Source organism: Gekko japonicus, unplaced genomic scaffold (genome assembly GCF_001447785.1).
Source record: "Gekko japonicus isolate JY-2015 unplaced genomic scaffold, Gekko_japonicus_V1.1 scaffold696, whole genome shotgun sequence".
NCBI classification, from domain to species: domain Eukaryota; kingdom Metazoa; phylum Chordata; class Lepidosauria; order Squamata; family Gekkonidae; genus Gekko; species Gekko japonicus.
This window is the reverse complement of record NW_015161971.1, coordinates 526,031-542,356: the sequence shown is the minus strand read 5'-3', so window position 1 is coordinate 542,356 and position 16,326 is coordinate 526,031. Positions and strand designations below refer to the sequence as shown.

The 16,326-nt window shown below is 48.8% G+C and overlaps 1 protein-coding gene across 2 annotated transcripts in view; it reads left to right on the top strand.

The window, feature by feature from the left end:
• The window catches only part of LOC107126162 (tubulin alpha-3 chain-like), a 13,255-nt gene extending 1,073 nt beyond the window's left edge, over positions 1–12,182 (top strand). The window contains exons 1-4 of one of the 2 annotated variants that reach the window (XM_015429687.1): positions 1,787–1,810; positions 2,462–2,681; positions 8,888–9,036; positions 11,208–12,182. In XM_015429687.1, coding sequence (XP_015285173.1) covers positions 1,787–1,810; positions 2,462–2,681; positions 8,888–9,036; positions 11,208–12,182 — 1,368 coding nt within the window. Of the gene's footprint in view, positions 1–1,786; positions 1,811–2,461; positions 2,682–8,887; positions 9,037–11,207 lie in introns of those variants that run through there. The other variant, XM_015429686.1, reaches the window with a different exon arrangement.
• Positions 12,183–16,326: the final 4,144 nt, after the last annotated feature.

Below are 16,326 nucleotides of genomic sequence, written 5' to 3'. Positions count from 1 at the left end.
GGGGCAAGTGATGCTCTGTCTTCTTGGTGCTTGGGGGGGGGGGTCAACAGTGGGAGGGCTTCTAAGGTCCTGGCCCCACTGCTGGACCTCCTGAGGGCACCTGGTATTTTTGGCCACTGTGTGACTCAGAGTGTTGGACTGGATGGGCCTTTGGCCTGATCCAACATTGGCTTCTCTTATGTTCTTCTGTCTGGGGCAAGTGATGCTTTGTCTTCTTGGTGCTTGGGGGGGGGTCAACAGTGGGAGGGCTTCTAATGTCCTGGCCCCACTGGTGGACCCCCTGATGGCCCCTGGTATTTCTGGCCACTGTGTGACTCAGAGTGTTGGACTGGATGGGCCACTGGCCTGATCCAACATTGGCCTCTCTTATGTTCTTAATTTTATGAACCATTCTTGCAGTGATGGAATTGATGTTGATTTCCAGTGTGTGAAAAGAACTCTGCTATGTTAACCGAATATCCCAATAAGTACTTGGATGGGAGACTATCAAGTCAATCCAGCATTGCTACGCAGAGGCACGTAACAGCGAAACCACCTCTGAATGTCTCTCGCCCTGAAAAACCTGTTGGGTTTCTCTAAGTCAGGTGCGTCGGACGGCAAAAGGAAATTGTCTCCTCGGACTGCTGGCAGAGGTTTTCCAGTAGAGGGCTTTGACAGTGTTGTTGTTGTTAGCCATTCAGTCATGTTCAACTCTTGGCGATTCTATGGGCCAGCTCTCTCCACATTTCCCGATCTTGTACTGTTCCTTTGAGTTGTTCCGTGCTCAGGCTGGTGTCGACTTTGATGGTGTCTTGCCACCGTGTTCGTTGGCGGCCCCGTTTCCTTTTACATATATGAAATAGTATATGTGTCTAATCTTCTATTTTTTTATTTTTACAGCAATTGTTTTCTGGTCTTTTTCATATTTTATATATGTATGATTGTATATAATCTATATATCTAATAGCTTGTGTTCTGGTCTTTTTCATATTTTATATATGTATGATTGTATATAATCTATATATCTAATAGCCAAGTTGCCCCCGGAGTGTGGATCGCTAAATCTGCGCTCCGGGGGCACTTGGGGGGGAGGCGGAGGTTTGTGCACACGAGGGCCAGTCCCCACGTGTGCACAAAAATGCTAAAAGTAGGAAAAAAATTCGGAGGGATGTTTAAATCCCCCCGAAAGTGCAAGAGCGTTCCGTGCGCATGCACACGGAATGCTCTGTAGCTGACCTCGCCGCCGCCACGCCGTCGCCTCCTCCTCCTCGGAGCCGGCCGGGCGGGCGGGGGGAGGACTGGCCTCGCCGCTGCCGAGCCCGGCAAAGGGGGGGGAAGGACCGGCCTTGCCGCCGCCGGCGCCTCAGAGCCGGGCGGGGGGGAGGACCAGCCTCGCCGCCGCCGCCTCCTCAGGGAGATCGAGCGGGGGGGGGATGGAGGAGACGGAGCTCTTCTCCCCCCCCCACGAGTATCGCGGGTCCCCGTCTTGTTTTACATATTAGCTAACATGTTCTGTTTGCATTAGACCTCTGAGGAAGGCCTGTGGAGGCCGAAACGCGTTAGGTCTACTTCATCAGCCTTTGTATGTTTTTACATTTGTATATGAGGTATGAATGGGCCCTTATTTGTTATTTGAATTTTAATAAATACATGTGTATTTTTGTATGTTTCATAATTAGATTTTTAGAGTTGTCCCTCTTCTATTCTTGACTAATCTTTTTAGGTTCTGAATTCTAGGTTTTAGGTTCCTTTTGCTGATAACCAGTCCAGGTATAATTGCCTTTTCTAGTGAGTTCTTCTGCATGACATGGCTGAAATAAGTCAGTCGCAGGTTTAATTATTTTTTTCACTTCCAATGACATGTCTGGTTTTATGCGCTCCAGTACATACTTGTTTGTCACCTTTGCTGTCCAAAGAATGTGCAGGAGCCTTCTCCAGCACCATAGCTCAAATGAGTCAATTTCCCTCCAGTCTTGCTTATTCATGGTCTAGCTTCTCCTGTCTTGTTTCTTCATGGTCCAACTTCAGCAGCCATAGGTTGCTATGGGGAACATATTGATATTACCTTCCATCTTTTCCTTTTAACTGGAGATGCCGGTGATCGAACCGGGACTTTCTGCATGCCAAGCAGGTGCTCTACCACTGGGCCACAACCCCTCTATACAGCTCTCCAGGGTCTCAGGCTGAGGTCTTTCACATCACCTCCTGCCTGGTCCTTTTAACTGGAGATGCCGGGGATTGAACCCGGGACCTTCTGCATGCCAAGCAGGTGCTCTACCACTGAGCCATGGTCCCTCCTCTTCCACTTGTACATTCCAGGGGACCAAAAGCTAAGTGGCAGCAGAAACACGGCTACAAGATACTTACCTGCTGTTCAAAATTTGGGTTGGTCCAAATAAGAAGGTATTTCACTGCTTTTTTTTTTTAAATGCACGCAGAAGGCCTGTTCTGTTTTCTCTCTCTCTCTCCCCCTCCTTTCTAGAGGGAATGCATCTCCATTCACATCGGCCAGGCTGGAGTTCAGATGGGAAATGCCTGCTGGGAGCTCTACTGCTTGGAGCACGGGATTGAGCCGGACGGGCGGATTCTTGAGAAACGGAACGCTGATGGGGATTCTTCCTTTGGAACGTTCTTCAACGAGACAGGATCGGGCAAGCACGTCCCCAGGGCCTTATTTGTTGACCTTGAACCCTCTGTCATTGGTAAGATGGGCCGGGGAAGGTGTCCATGACTAGAACCAGAGGTCAATTTGGGGGGGATCACGGGGGATCGCAGTTCCCCCGGGTAAGGTGCAGGGGGCAGGGCACATGACAAAGCCCCGCCCCCTGCTTCCGGCCGCCCCGCTTCCGGCCCTCATTCAGCCAGGAGGAGGCAGGAGAAGAGGGAGGGTAAGTTGCTTCCTCCCCGCCTCTCCCCACCCCTGCCTGCCTGGGGCCAGGGAGGGCCTTGGCGGGGCTTCCTCGCACTCCCACCGGCCTTGCAGGTCCACCGCCGGGCCCCTGATGGGGCTTAGCAGTGGAGCCGCAAGGCTGGCGCCGGTGGCCGGGACCGTTGGGGGCCTTTGCGGGGCTTCCTCACACTCCTGCCGGTCTTGCAGGTCTGCCGCCGGGCCCCCAACACGTCCGGTGATGTCAGGGGGTGTGGCTTTATGACACACTTCCGGTGATGTCAGGGGGTGTGGCATATGCTAATGAGTTATGCTAATGAGTTCCCCTAGCTCTTTTTCTATGAAACGACACCTGACTAGAACACCACTGAGTCCACCTTCCAAAGCTGCCGGTACCTGCAGGAGAACTGCTCTCTTGGAGTCCGGAGATCAGTTGTGGTTCCGGGAGTTCTCCAGGCTCCACCTGGGGTTTAGCAAACGTAGAAAAACACCGTGTCAGAACAAAACACACAATACTATTTGTCACGGCTCAGGCTGAGGTGTCACTTGACGCTGCCACCATTCTGGTTTTAAGATCCCCTGAGGTGGCCCGGAGCACCCTCCCAAGACCTTCAGACCTCCCTTGTTTGGCCAAAATAAGCGTGAAGACCAGGCAGAGTAAACAACAAGGAAAAGGTTTATTTTTTACAGGAATCAGCCCAATATGGGAAACAATAGTAATAATAATAATAACAACAATAATAATAATAATCTGGGAGAAACGGGTTTGATTTGATTTATGAAAAGTCCTTAGACATCGTCATGATTTCAGCTCTTTTATTAGGAAAGAACAAGACAACTTTCCCCGGCTCACAGTCCAGTTGATATCCCTGACAAACTGCACACCCGAAACACACCCCACACAAGTAATTGGCTATTTACAGGGGCCAAGAGTTCCATAGGCTCTTGGCCGGGACCCTAGCCCTCTGATTGGAGCGGGCTAGGATCCGCTAAACCCATTGTTCTTCGGAGCGAAGCTCGGAGGTTAGGCTGACCGCGTGGAGCCTTTGTGGGCCACGCGATCTGCGATAGAGACATTACAATTTATTAAATTTCTGCCCCAACCTCCCGGCCGAGGCTTAATTCCCCACTCCTCCACTTGCATCGATATCGATAAGGGGGTGAAGAGAAAAGAAACCAAATGCCCTAAACGCGTCTAAACTTACTGTCTCTAGCTCACTGTCTCAAGTGGGCCTCAGTCAGCTCACCCTTCCTCTCGGGTTGAGGAACTCTTCCCTGCAGCAGCCTTCCTGCTGGCCTAAGCTGTGTTCCAGACTTTAAAAAATAGTTTGTGCCATGTATAATATGCATTTTTGGAATGGTTTTCTGCAAGCGTGCTGGGGCTTAAAAGCTCCACTTTGGACAAGGCTGAAATCAAATGGCGATGAAGACACACGAGGTCTAACCCTTGCCAAGTTTCATAATGTTTAGCGAGTTGCGCTTGGGGCTGTTGTCTACCTTTAAGTGTTTGAGGGCGGCTAAAAGTCAGCTGACCCTCTGCAGCTGTCAGCCTGCAAATGGGCAAAAAGCAACAGCTGCCCGTCCGTGCACTTCCTCCATTGTGGCCCCCACTCGACAGAATAGCCTGCCCAAGAAAATCAGGAAGGCCCCCACCAATGCTCCCTCTAAGCTGTGGAGTCCTGTGAGGAAAAATTCTACTTTGTGAGCCACTTGCATTAAAGTTGTGAGCGAGCGATCTGGCTCCTGCATAAACTAGTTTGCTCTGGAGCCCTCCTTCCTGAGCAAAGACCAGAATGTGTGAGCCAGAGGCTAAAAAACTGTGATCTAGCTCACAGTATCTCATCTTAAACACTGCCCCCACTCTCCTGGTTTTCCGCAAACTATGCACAATTCAATTATTCAAGGGTAGAGATATGAAGGCCCAGGAAAAAAATGGAAAAATTCGGGGAGAAAACAGTTTCCCCCCATTTTTTTCCTGAAGCCTTTTTTTTTGTTTGTTTTTTTCCCGAAAAATTGGAAAAATTGAGAAAAGGAAAAAAAACCAATTATGGAACATTTTATTTTAACATGATGAATAAAATATTTTAAGACAAGGTGTTCAAATATTTTCCAAATCATTTCTAAAAAACTATGTATGATCTCAGATTGATCTAATTTCTGTGCACTGAGGACAAGCAAGTCCTAGGTTACCAACTGAACTCTCCAATGCAAGAACAAGATGCATTTCTTCCTTTAGGAGGTGCTATTGTCACAAGAAAAGAAAAAGGTTTCAGTTTTGTTTTTGCATGTGGGTGGGTATTCTGCTTGTAATAATTGTTTGGATACACTATATTTTTATTATGCTAGTTGTGATAATTTCATGCCAAGTAAAAATGTCCATAGTCATATTTTATGTTCCTAAAGTAACAGAATGACTTTCAATCTGGAAAAGAAAAAAGAAGTGCTAATGTAGCATTTCCCCCCCATTTTCCTGAAAATTTCCGCCCCCCCCAAAAAAAAACCCTGGTTTTTTTTTTCTGAGTTTCAAAATTTCTGGAAATTTTACATCTCTATTCAAGGGGGCTTTTCTGCACTGCACCAAACAGTTCACAAAGTTACTTGCTGTGGTCTATTACTACTGTGTGTAGAGCTTACTGGAAGTAGGATCCCACAATGTAATTTCTACACTGCTTAATGTAGCCTGTTAATAGGTAAAGGTAAAGGTTCCCTTGCTCAAAAGCCAGTCGAATCCGACTCTAGGGTTGCGGTGCTCATCCCCGTTTCAAAGCCGAAGAGCCGGCGCTGTCCGTAGACGTTTCCGTGGTCATGTGGCCGGCATGACTAAACACCAAGGCGCACGGAACGCTGTTACCTTCCCACTGAAGTGGTACCTATTGATCTACTTGAAGTTTCTTGCTTTCAAACAACTAGGTTGGCAGGAGCTGGAACTAGAGACGGGAGCTCACTCCGTCACGTGGCACACTCGGGTCTCGAACTGCTGAACTACCGACCTTCCACAGCCTGCAGTTCAGCATCTTAACCACTTGAGCCACCGCAGCTCCAGCCTGTTAATACTTATGCTTTATGTCTGGTGGGTTCCAGACTTCTGCAATCCTGACCTTATTGCATTGATTTTTCAGTGTACCATTTTGTTGATTGTACTAGAACAAATTTGTACTGCGACCCACCTTGAATCCCTGTGAGAAAAGTAGACTAATTTAAATTAATGAGCCATGAGGAGGACAGAGTTGTACAGGCAGCTGGGGTGTGTATGGGGAGATTGGGTAGCACCTAAAGACGGCAGGGACTTCAGAGGGAAACTTAGTACCTTGTCCAATCAGCCCAACCGGCAATAGCTTTATTTTTACTTATTTACGTTATCCTTACAGTCCACCTTTCTCACATGGACTCAAGGTGGATCACAAAATAAGTCTGGTGTCGTGGTTAGGAGCGCGGACTCCAATCTGGGAGAATCGGGTTTGATTCCCCACTCCTCCACATGCAGCTTGCTGGTATGACCTTGGGTCGGTTGCAAGTTTTCTCAGAGCTGTTGTCTCAAGGGCAGTCCTCTCAGCGTTCTCTCAGCCCCACCTACTTCACAGGGTGTGTGTTGTGGGGAGATGAGTGAAGGGCGGGCTATAAATCCAGTCTCTTCAACAAAATTGGACATTCAGTAACCAAGGCATGAGGATTTTAGAGGTCTGGAACCACCAGAAAGAGCTGCAGCGTAGCCATAAATATTCATACGACGCATTAAGCAGTTCTGAGGTTACATAAATAGGATCCAACTTACATTAAGCTATACATACCAGGCTGCATGCTGCACAGTTGTCAAGATAGGTTGCTGTGTTAGACCAAGGGTGTCAAACATGCGGCCCGGGGGCTGGATCAGGCCCCCGGAGGGCTTCTATCAGGCCCGCAGTGGAACTGGCTGTCCTCTGCTTCTTCTTCCAGTTCGGCTGCTGCTGTGTCGTCATAGGTTTGCAGCTTACAGGTACACCCCTGAACCGCATACTCGAGATTGCAACAGCACAGACGGTTTGATGCAATGATTCAGAGGAAGAGGAGTCAATCATCAAACACTGTTAAATGAACAAAATGTTGCTGATGTTTTAAGCATGTTTTTTGTTTTAAGTAGAAAAAAACACACCCTTTGTGTTTGAGTCCTTTATAAAGTTCGTCTCTCCGCTACCTGGCATTACATTGTATGGCACACATGGCCTGGCCCGACAAGGTTTCATTTATGTCAGATCCAGCCCTCATAACAAATGAGTTCGACACCCCTGTGTTAGACTGTCCGTGGCAGTAGAAAAGAGCCAGCGTCCAGGAGCACCTTAAAGACTAACAAAATTTGTGGCAGGGGAGGAACCTTGATGAGTCACTGCCCACTTCTGCTAGTCTTTGATAGTCTTTAAGGTGCTCCTGGACTCTCGCTCTTATACTGCACAGTTCTCAGTCTCAGGGTGCGGTCAGACGGCGTGCTGGGAGCAGTTATAAACTGCTCTGGCCCCGCTGCGATTTTTTTTATTTTATTAACTTTATTTTCATTTTTCATTTCACAAAAATATGTACATATATCCATTTAATACACAGGGCTCTTTTTGTAGAAAAAGCCCAGCAGGAACTCCTTAGCATAATAGGCCACACCCAACAGCAGAAACTCATTAGCCTATTAGGCCGCACCCCCATGTTGCCAGAAGTGTGGTCATCCAGCCACACCCACCTTTCCCTTCTTATTCCGTTTACCTTGTTTGTTGTCAAAACCCAGGGCCTTTTTTTGTAGCAGGAACTCCTTTGCATGTTAGGCCACACACCCCTAATGTAGCGAATCGTAATGAGTTTCTGCTGTTGGGTGTGGCCTATTATGCTAATGAGTTCCTGCTGGGCGCGGCCAACTCAGGAGCCAGCCGGAACTCCGTTCCTGTGCGTTCCTGCCCAAAAATAGCCCTGCTTATACATTACTTAATGTAAAATTTCCCTTTCTCGTTTGTCGTCCATTATCTTTTACTAGCAAGTTCTCTGAGCTACTGTATCTTCTTCAGCTTCAGCCATTTGTAAATGACTTCCCATCTACCCCAAAAAAGTTCCTCTGGTTCGTTCTGTAATGTCATGCTCAGTTTGTCCATTTCAGCTATTTCCAGAATCTTGTGTTTAAGTTCTCTTATTGATGGTATAGCTTTTGACTTCCAACGCTTTGCTATCAGAATTCTTGCTGCTGTTAATAGGTATACTATTATATGTTTGTGGTCCGATGCGATTTTTTTAAACCTGGAGAATCGCGATCACACTCGCCTCCTTGCTCTGGATCGCTGCGCCGCCACATCGCTCCCCGCCGTCCACACGCAGGAGCGTGCGTCACTGTTTTTCTCTCTCTCTCAGTTTGGGCATGCACACAGGCAGCCATCTGTGGAACTAAAATTTTTGCGTGTGCGCAGAACAGCGATTTCCACTTCAACCCGACTGCTGTAACACTTCCCTTTAAACTTTAAAGGAACACTTCCCTTTAAACTTTAAAGGAACACTTCCCTTTCAACGTTTACCCTGAAAATGGCCTCCGTGAAATCGCGAACTCGTCTAAACGCTAAGACTAGGCACCGTTTAAACCTTGTTTTTAATAACGCGGTGGCGGAGCTCCGCCTATGCGCACACCGCCAACGCTTGAAAAAAAAATGGCGGGTGAAAGAAGGAAGCCTTGGGCAGCTTTCAAGCGGGGAGGGAGTTTAAACTGTAAGTGGCTCGACACCGGATGCGCGATCACACAGGGGGAAAATGTGGCTGGAACCGGAGAATCAGGAAAACACCACTTGGGGACCTGGTATCAAAATACTCCGGGTTAAAGCTGTTTTGAGCCGGAAAGCGACAGCTGGGGACGGGAAGCAGGTGTTGACTGTGTGCTCGCGCAGATGAAATCCGTTTCTGAGGCGGGCCGAAAGTGGACTAAACGGCCCGTCTGACCGCCAGTGTTCCCTCTAAGCTGAGTTAGTGTGAGCTAGCTCACAGTTGTTTAGCCTCTGGCTCACCCTGTGTGTATCCGTGTGGCAGATGAGATCCGGGTAGGGACCTACCGCACCTTGTTCCATCCCGAGCAACTCATCAGCGGCAAGGAGGACGCGGCCAACAACTACGCCCGAGGCCACTACACCATCGGGAAAGAGATCATACAGCCCGTGGTTGACAGAGCCCGGAAGATGGTGAGTAGGGGGCAGGGGGTTGCGGAAGCCGCTTTGGTGAGTGGAATAGCAGCGATTTGTTGAGGGCCACGTCCAAAAATGGATATACGCTTCCCGCCAAGACTATATCCTATTTTTAAAGGGGGTATTCTCCAAAGCGGTGCCAGACAGTGAATTAAAACACTACCGAAATGGAAGATTTACAAAATCTGTAAGTGTGGACCCGTCCTCTGACCTTCTGGGTAATGTCCTGAAGGAAGGAATGAGCTGCTGGCCAGGAGGAAGCCGAACCCCAGGGGCTGGATGTGCTCAGCTGGGGCCCAGACGGTGACGTTGCTAGCTAGTATGGCTGTCATTGGAAGTCCAGTGGCACCTTTAAGACTAACCATCTTTGTTTTGTTGGGGCACCTTTAAGACTAACCGCCTTTCTCTTGTTGGGGCACCTTTAAGACTAACCGCCTTTCTCTTGTTGTGGCACCTTTAAGACTAACCATTTATGCCATTAACGGTTTCTAAATCTGATCTGACTAACTGCCTTTCTCTTGTTGGGGCACCTTTAAGACTAACCACCTTGGTTGTGATGGGACCAGTGTTTCCTCTAAGCTGAGTTAGTGTGAGCTAGCTCACAGTTTTTTAGCCTCCGGCTCACACGCTTTTGTCTCAGCTCAGGAAGGATGGCTCCAGAGCAAACTAATTTATCCAGTAGCCAAATCACTCGCTCACAACTTTAATGCCAGCAGCTCACAAAGTAGAATTTTCGCTCACAAGACTCCACAGCTTAGAGGGAACATTGGATGGGACACCTTTAAGACTAACCACCTTTCTCTTGTTGTGGCACCTTTAAGACTAACCACCTTCGTTTTGTTGGGGCACCTTTAAGACTAACCGCCTTTCTCTTGTTGTGGCACTTTTAAGACTAACTGCCTTTCTCTTGTTGTTGCACCTTTAGGACTAACCACCTTGGTTGTGATGGGACACCTTTAAGACTAACCACCTTTCTCTTGTTGTGGCACCTTTAAGACTAACCACCTTCGTTTTGTTGGGGCACCTTTAAGACTAACCGCCTTTCTCTTATTGTGGCACTTTTAAGACTAACCGCCTTTCTCTTGTTGTGGCACCTTTAAGACTAACTACCTTCGTTTTGTTGGGGCACCTTTAAGACTAACCGCCTTTCTCTTGTTGTGGCACCTTTAAGACTAACCATTTATGCCATTAAAGGTTTCTAAATCTGATCTAACCACCTTGCTCTTGTTGTGGCACCTTTAAGACTAACCGCCTTTCTCTTGTTGTGGCACCCTTAAGACTAACCGCCTTGGTTGTGATGGGACACCTTGAAGACTAACCACCTTCGTTTTGTTGGGGCACCTTTAAGATTAACCACCTTTCTCTTGCTGTGGCACCTTTAAGATTAATCTCCTTTGTTTTGCTGAGTCAGAAGAAGTTGCATCTGAAGAAGTGAGTTCACTCCATAGCTTAGAGCACTGGTTCCCAAACTGCGCAATATTGCCCCCTGGGGGGTGCTGGAACGATCCAGGTGGGCGGTAGGAGCCTTGGGTGCAATTGGGGGGCATTGAATAAAAATAAGGGGGCGGTGGAAGCATAAAGAAAGAAGAGTCCAGAACTTATCTTCCCTGGGATCAGGCTGGTGGAGGTGGAGAGGGGTCCCCACCAATGGTCCCTCTAAGCTGTGGAGTCTTGTGAGCTAAAATTCTGCTTTGTGAGCTGCTGGCATTAAAGCTGTGAGTGAGCGATTTGGCTACGGTGTAAATTAGTTTGCTCTGGAGCCCTCCTTCCCGAGCTAGGACGAAAATCTGTGAGCCGGAGGCTAAAAAACCGTGAGCTGGCTCACACTAACTCAGCTCAGAGGGAACACTGGTCCCCACAGCCAATCACAAGCCTTGTAAGATGGGTGTTGCTGCTGGGCTATTGTGTGGTTGCTGCGGCTGGCCTCTGGCTTCAGGCCAACAACATCTTTCTTTACTTACAACAACATCTTTCTTTTCCGTGTGCAAATTTGGCCCTGCATCTTTTTGTCCACTTCTTGAAGGTAGATTTCCAGGGGGGTGCTGAGTAAAAAAATTTTTCCTGAAAAGGGGGAGGTAGACCAAATATGCTTGGGAACCTCTGTCTTAGAGGGAGCATTGCGCTGCAAGTCCAGATTGATGTACCAGGTGCCTTTTATCTGTCTCCAGACTGACCAGTGTGACGGCCTCCAAGGTTTCCTGGTCTTCCACAGCTTTGGCGGGGGCACGGGCTCGGGCTTCACATCTCTTTTGATGGGGCAGCTCTCGGTCGAATTTGGGAAGAAAGCCAAGCTCGAGTTCTCGGTCTACCCCGCCCCACGGATCTCCACGGCCGTGGTGGAGCCCTACAACTCCATCCTGACCACCCACACCACGCTGGAGCACTCGGACTGCTCCTTCATGGTGGACAACGAGGCCATCTACGACATCTGCAACCGGAACCTCAACGTCGAGCGCCCGACATACACCAACCTCAACAGGCTGATTGGCCAGATCGTGTCGTCCATCACCGCTTCCTTGAGGTTCGACGGCGCCTTGAACGTCGACCTCACCGAGTTCCAGACCAACCTGGTGCCCTACCCCAGGATCCACTTCCCGCTGACCACCTACGCCCCCATCATCTCGGCCGAAAAGGCCTACCACGAGCAGCTCTCGGTGCCCGAGATCACCAACTCCTGCTTCGAGTTCTCTAACCAGATGGTGAAGTGCGACCCTCGGCGGGGGAAGTACATGGCTTGCTGCCTCCTCTACCGAGGGGACGTGGTGCCCAAAGACGTCAACGCGGCGATCGCGGCCATCAAAACCAGGAGGTCCATCCAGTTTGTGGACTGGTGCCCGACCGGCTTCAAGGTGGGCATCAACTACCAGCCCCCCACGGTAGTGCCAGGCGGAGACCTGGCGAAGGTGCAGCGGGCCGTCTGCATGCTGAGCAACACGACGGCCATTGCGGAGGCCTGGGCCCGGCTGGATCACAAGTTCGACCTGATGTACGCCAAGCGGGCCTTTGTGCACTGGTACGTGGGGGAGGGAATGGAGGAGGGGGAGTTCACCGAAGCCCGGGAGGACATGGCTGCCCTGGAGAAGGATTACGAAGAAGTGGGGAGGGATTCTATGGATGGGGAAGATTACTATGAGGACTATTGATCCCTGCAAGGCAGATATTTTTTTTTGCTGAACCCCGGAGGCCCCCTTTTTACCGACCGATTCTAAAGGACTTGGATTTGTCCTGCCTGCCGGCTGCTACGAGCAAATCCTTTAAGGTGGTTAAATAAATCATAATATTTGAACACGGGGTCGTCTCAACTGCGCAGTGGAACTGTGTGAAAACTACCGGCCTGGGGAAGATCAAGGGTGGTCTCTCAGTGCTCTGGCGAATTCTTGAATATGATTTACCAGGAAGTAAGGCCTAGTAGCCAGTTTGGTGAGCCAGTTTGGTGTAGTGGTTAAGTGCGCGGACTCTAATCTGGGAGAGCCGGGTTTGATTCCCCACTCCTCCACTTGCAGCTGCTGGATGACCTTGGGCAAGCCATAGTTCTGATAAGAGCTGTCCTTAAAAAAGAGCCATTTCTGTCAAGAGCTCTCTCAGCCCCACTTACCTAACAAGGTGTCTGTTGTGGGAGGGGAAGGGAAAGGAGTTTGTAAGATGCTCTGAAACTCCTTTGGGTAGTGAAGGGCGGGGTATAAATCCAATCTTCTCTTCTTCATATTCTCCTTGAGAGCCAGTTTGGTGTAGTGGTTAAGTGCGCAGACTCTAATCTGGGAGAACCGTGTTTGATTCCCCACTCCTCCACTTGCACCTGGCTGGATGACCTTGGGCAAGCCATAGTTCTGGCACAGATGTTCTTGAAAAAGAGCAGTTTCTGTCAGAGTTCTCTCAGCCCCACCTACCTCACAGGGTGTCTGTTGTGGGGAGGGGAAGGGAAAGGAGTTTGTAAGCCACTCTGAGACTCCTTTGGGTAGTGAAGGGCGGGGTATAAATCCAGTCTCCTCCTCCTCCTCCTCCTTCTTATAAGCAAAGTAAGTGTGTTTAGGGCTGCTTGAAGTTGGTAATGGCTGCCATACAGGCCTGGCACGCAGGGGTAATTTCGTAGAAAAAGAGGTGCAGGAGCTCATTAGCATAACTTATTAGCATAACTTATTTGCATATGCCACACCCCCTGGCATCACCGGAAGTGTGTCAGAAGGCAACACCCACCGCTCAGGCTCCACTGGACTGTTTTGGATTGCTAGGTATTGGGGGGGGGGAATGTGCAGATCTGCCCTCACAGAGGAGGGAGAGCTTGTACCTGAAGGCGGGCCAGGGGGAGGGGCTCTGCAACTTACCTGGCTGCTTCTTGCTCCTCATGGCCTGACTGAGGGCTGCTGGGAGCGGGGGGGGGACTTGTTGCAGGTGCCCGCCCCCTGGATTTCTTGGTGGTCTCCCTTCCAAGTACTAACCAGACCTTGGCCCCCTTGGCTGCCAAGATCAGAGGAGATTGGGCTAGCCTGGGCTATCCAGGTCAGGGAAGGCATACTTAGGATAGTTTGAATTTGATAACTGCTGCCATTCAAGCTTGCAGTATTAAATGAATCATTTTTGGAACCCGGAAATTGTAGATTCAGAGGAGCTGGTTAGAGAGTTACCTTGCTGTGCTTTAACTCGTACATGATACTCAAGACATAAGTTAGAAACTTTCCGTGCTGCCTCTCCAGGGAACCTGCCGCTGACGAAACAGAATGAAAATATAAAATATAAAACTAAAAAAAAAAGAAAATATAAAATATAAAACTTTAAAAGAAAAAGAAAAAAGAGTTTTGGGCTATTTTGGGGCAGGAACGCATAGGAACGGAGTTCCGGCTGGCTCCTGAGTTGGCCTTGGCCACACCCAGCAGGAACTCATTAGCATAATAGGCCATACCCAACAGCAGGAACTCATTAGGATTGGCTACATTAGGGGTGTGTGGCCTAACATGCAAAGGAGTTCCTGCTACAAAAAAGCTCTGGGTTTTGACAACAAGGTAAACAGAATAAGAAGCAAAAGGTGGGTGTGGCTGGATGACCACACTTCTGGCAACATGGGGGTGCGGCCTAATATGCTAATGTGCTGTGCTGTCAAGGGTGTGGCCTAATATGCTAATGAGTGTCTGCTGTTGGGTGTGGCCTATTATGCTAATGAGTTCCTGCTGGGCTTTTTCTATAAAAAAAGCCCTGGTTTTGTCCAACTGCTAGAGCGTTGCCAGCAATGTGCTGATGTCACTTCCTGCTGCACAGGAAGTGATGTCAGCACACTGTGGCCAATGTCATTATGTCACTAGTGAGGGCCCCTCTGGCAAGGTATGTCCCGGGCCAGCTGCTGGGGGACCCTGGGGGGCCAGTTTGGTGTAGTGCTTAGGAGTCTCTAATCTGGGAGAACCGGGTTTGATTCCCCACTCCTCCACTTGCAGCTGCTGGGGTGACCTTGGGTCAGTTAAGAACATAAGAGAAGCCAATGTTGGATCAGGCCAATGGCCCATCCAGTCCCACACTCTGTGTCACACAGTGGCCAAAAATACCAGGTGCCCTCAGGATGGAGGTCTAGCAGTGGGGCCAGGACATTAGAAGCCCTCCCACTGTTGCCCCCCCCAAGCATCGAGAATACAGAGCATCCCTTGCCCCAGATGGAGAGTTCCTATCTATCCCTTGCGCCTAATAGCCACTGATGGACCTCTGATCCATATGTTTATCCAATTCCCTCTTGAAGCTGTCCATGCTTGTAGCCGCCGCCACCACCTCCTGTGGCAGTGAATTCCATGTGTTAATCACTCTTTCGGTGAAGAAGTACTTCCTTTTGTCTGTTCTAACCCGACTCCTCAGCAATTTCATGGAGTGGCCACGAGTTCTTGTCTTGTGAGAAAGGGAGAAAAGGATTTCATTCTCTACCTACATGTTCTTTCAGAGCTGTTCTCTCAAGGGCAGTTTCTCTCAGAGCTCTCTCAGCCCCTGCTACCTCACAGGGTGTCTGTTGTGGGGAGCGGAAGGGAAAGGGAAAGGAGATTGTAATCCTCTCTAAGACTCCTTTGAGTAGTGAAGGGTGGGGTATAAATCCAATCTCCTCCTCCTCCTCCCATACCGCCTTCCATGAAGTTGAGCTTCTGTCTTCCAGACGTGTCCATGCCAAGGAATAACACCTTCAACATGAGCTGTGGAGACCCCATTAGAGGCAACTGTTAGTTGTAGTTGACAATCCTCCCAGATGAAGCCATGACTTAGTCCTGTTAAGTCACGCTTGCTGATAAAGTGGAATAAATACTCTAAATATGGCATTGTAGCGTAGCCTCATTGTGCAAATGCGCTCTGAGGGAGAATCCAGAGCACAACCCCAAGCAGTTTGTGATTTTACATGCATGCCAAGTAATAAACATAAAATTCGTAAGTGCTGTCTGGAACAAAGACTCTAAGCGTACACTGTCGCTTCAAAGCGCCGTGGAAAAAATAACAAAACCAGTCAAAACTGCTTTGGACCAGCCGAGATTCGCTTTCTGCTTCTAAATGTGGAGTTTCTCTCCTCGTTTCCCTGCAGCACAGAAAGGAAATTTGAGAAGGGTTTTTCCTTTTTTTTTGCCAAAAGCTACTCACTCCAGTGCACTTGATTCTCTCCAGTATCTGGAAGAAAGCTTAAAACATTGGTCAGCACATGGCATATGCAGGGGTCATTTCGTAGAAAAAGAAGTGCAGGAGCTCATTAGAATAACTTATTAGCATAATTTATTTGCATGTGCCACACCCCCTGACATTACCAGAAATGTGTCAGAAAGCAACACCCACCGCTCAGGTGCCACTGGACTGCTTTGGATTGCTAGCTATTGGGGGGGGGGAACGTGCAGATCTTTCCTCGCAGAGGAGGGAGAGCTTGTACCTGAATAGGGGGTGTGGCTTGTTGCATGTGCCCACCCCTTGGGCTCTTTAGTGCTGGAGCTCCGCTCCTGTGCACTCCTGCAGGAAATGACTCCTAGGCATATGAGATTTAGTTGGGCCGATATGCGTAATTTGGATGTCCAGATGGTCTAGTCCAGGGGTGGCCAAACTTGCTGAATGTAAGAGCCACACAGAATAAACGTCAGATGTTTGAGAGCCACAGGACACGAACAAATATCACACATTTTTATCGAAAAATATGCAAATTTGCTTTTTATTAACATTAAATGAGATTGCCAAAAATAAAAACAAAAGGGGGAAAACCAGTTATTGATAATGATATTTATTTGCCCAATTTATTTATTTTTTATTTATTTTATTGCATTTATACCCCGCCCTCCCTGCGAACGGTCT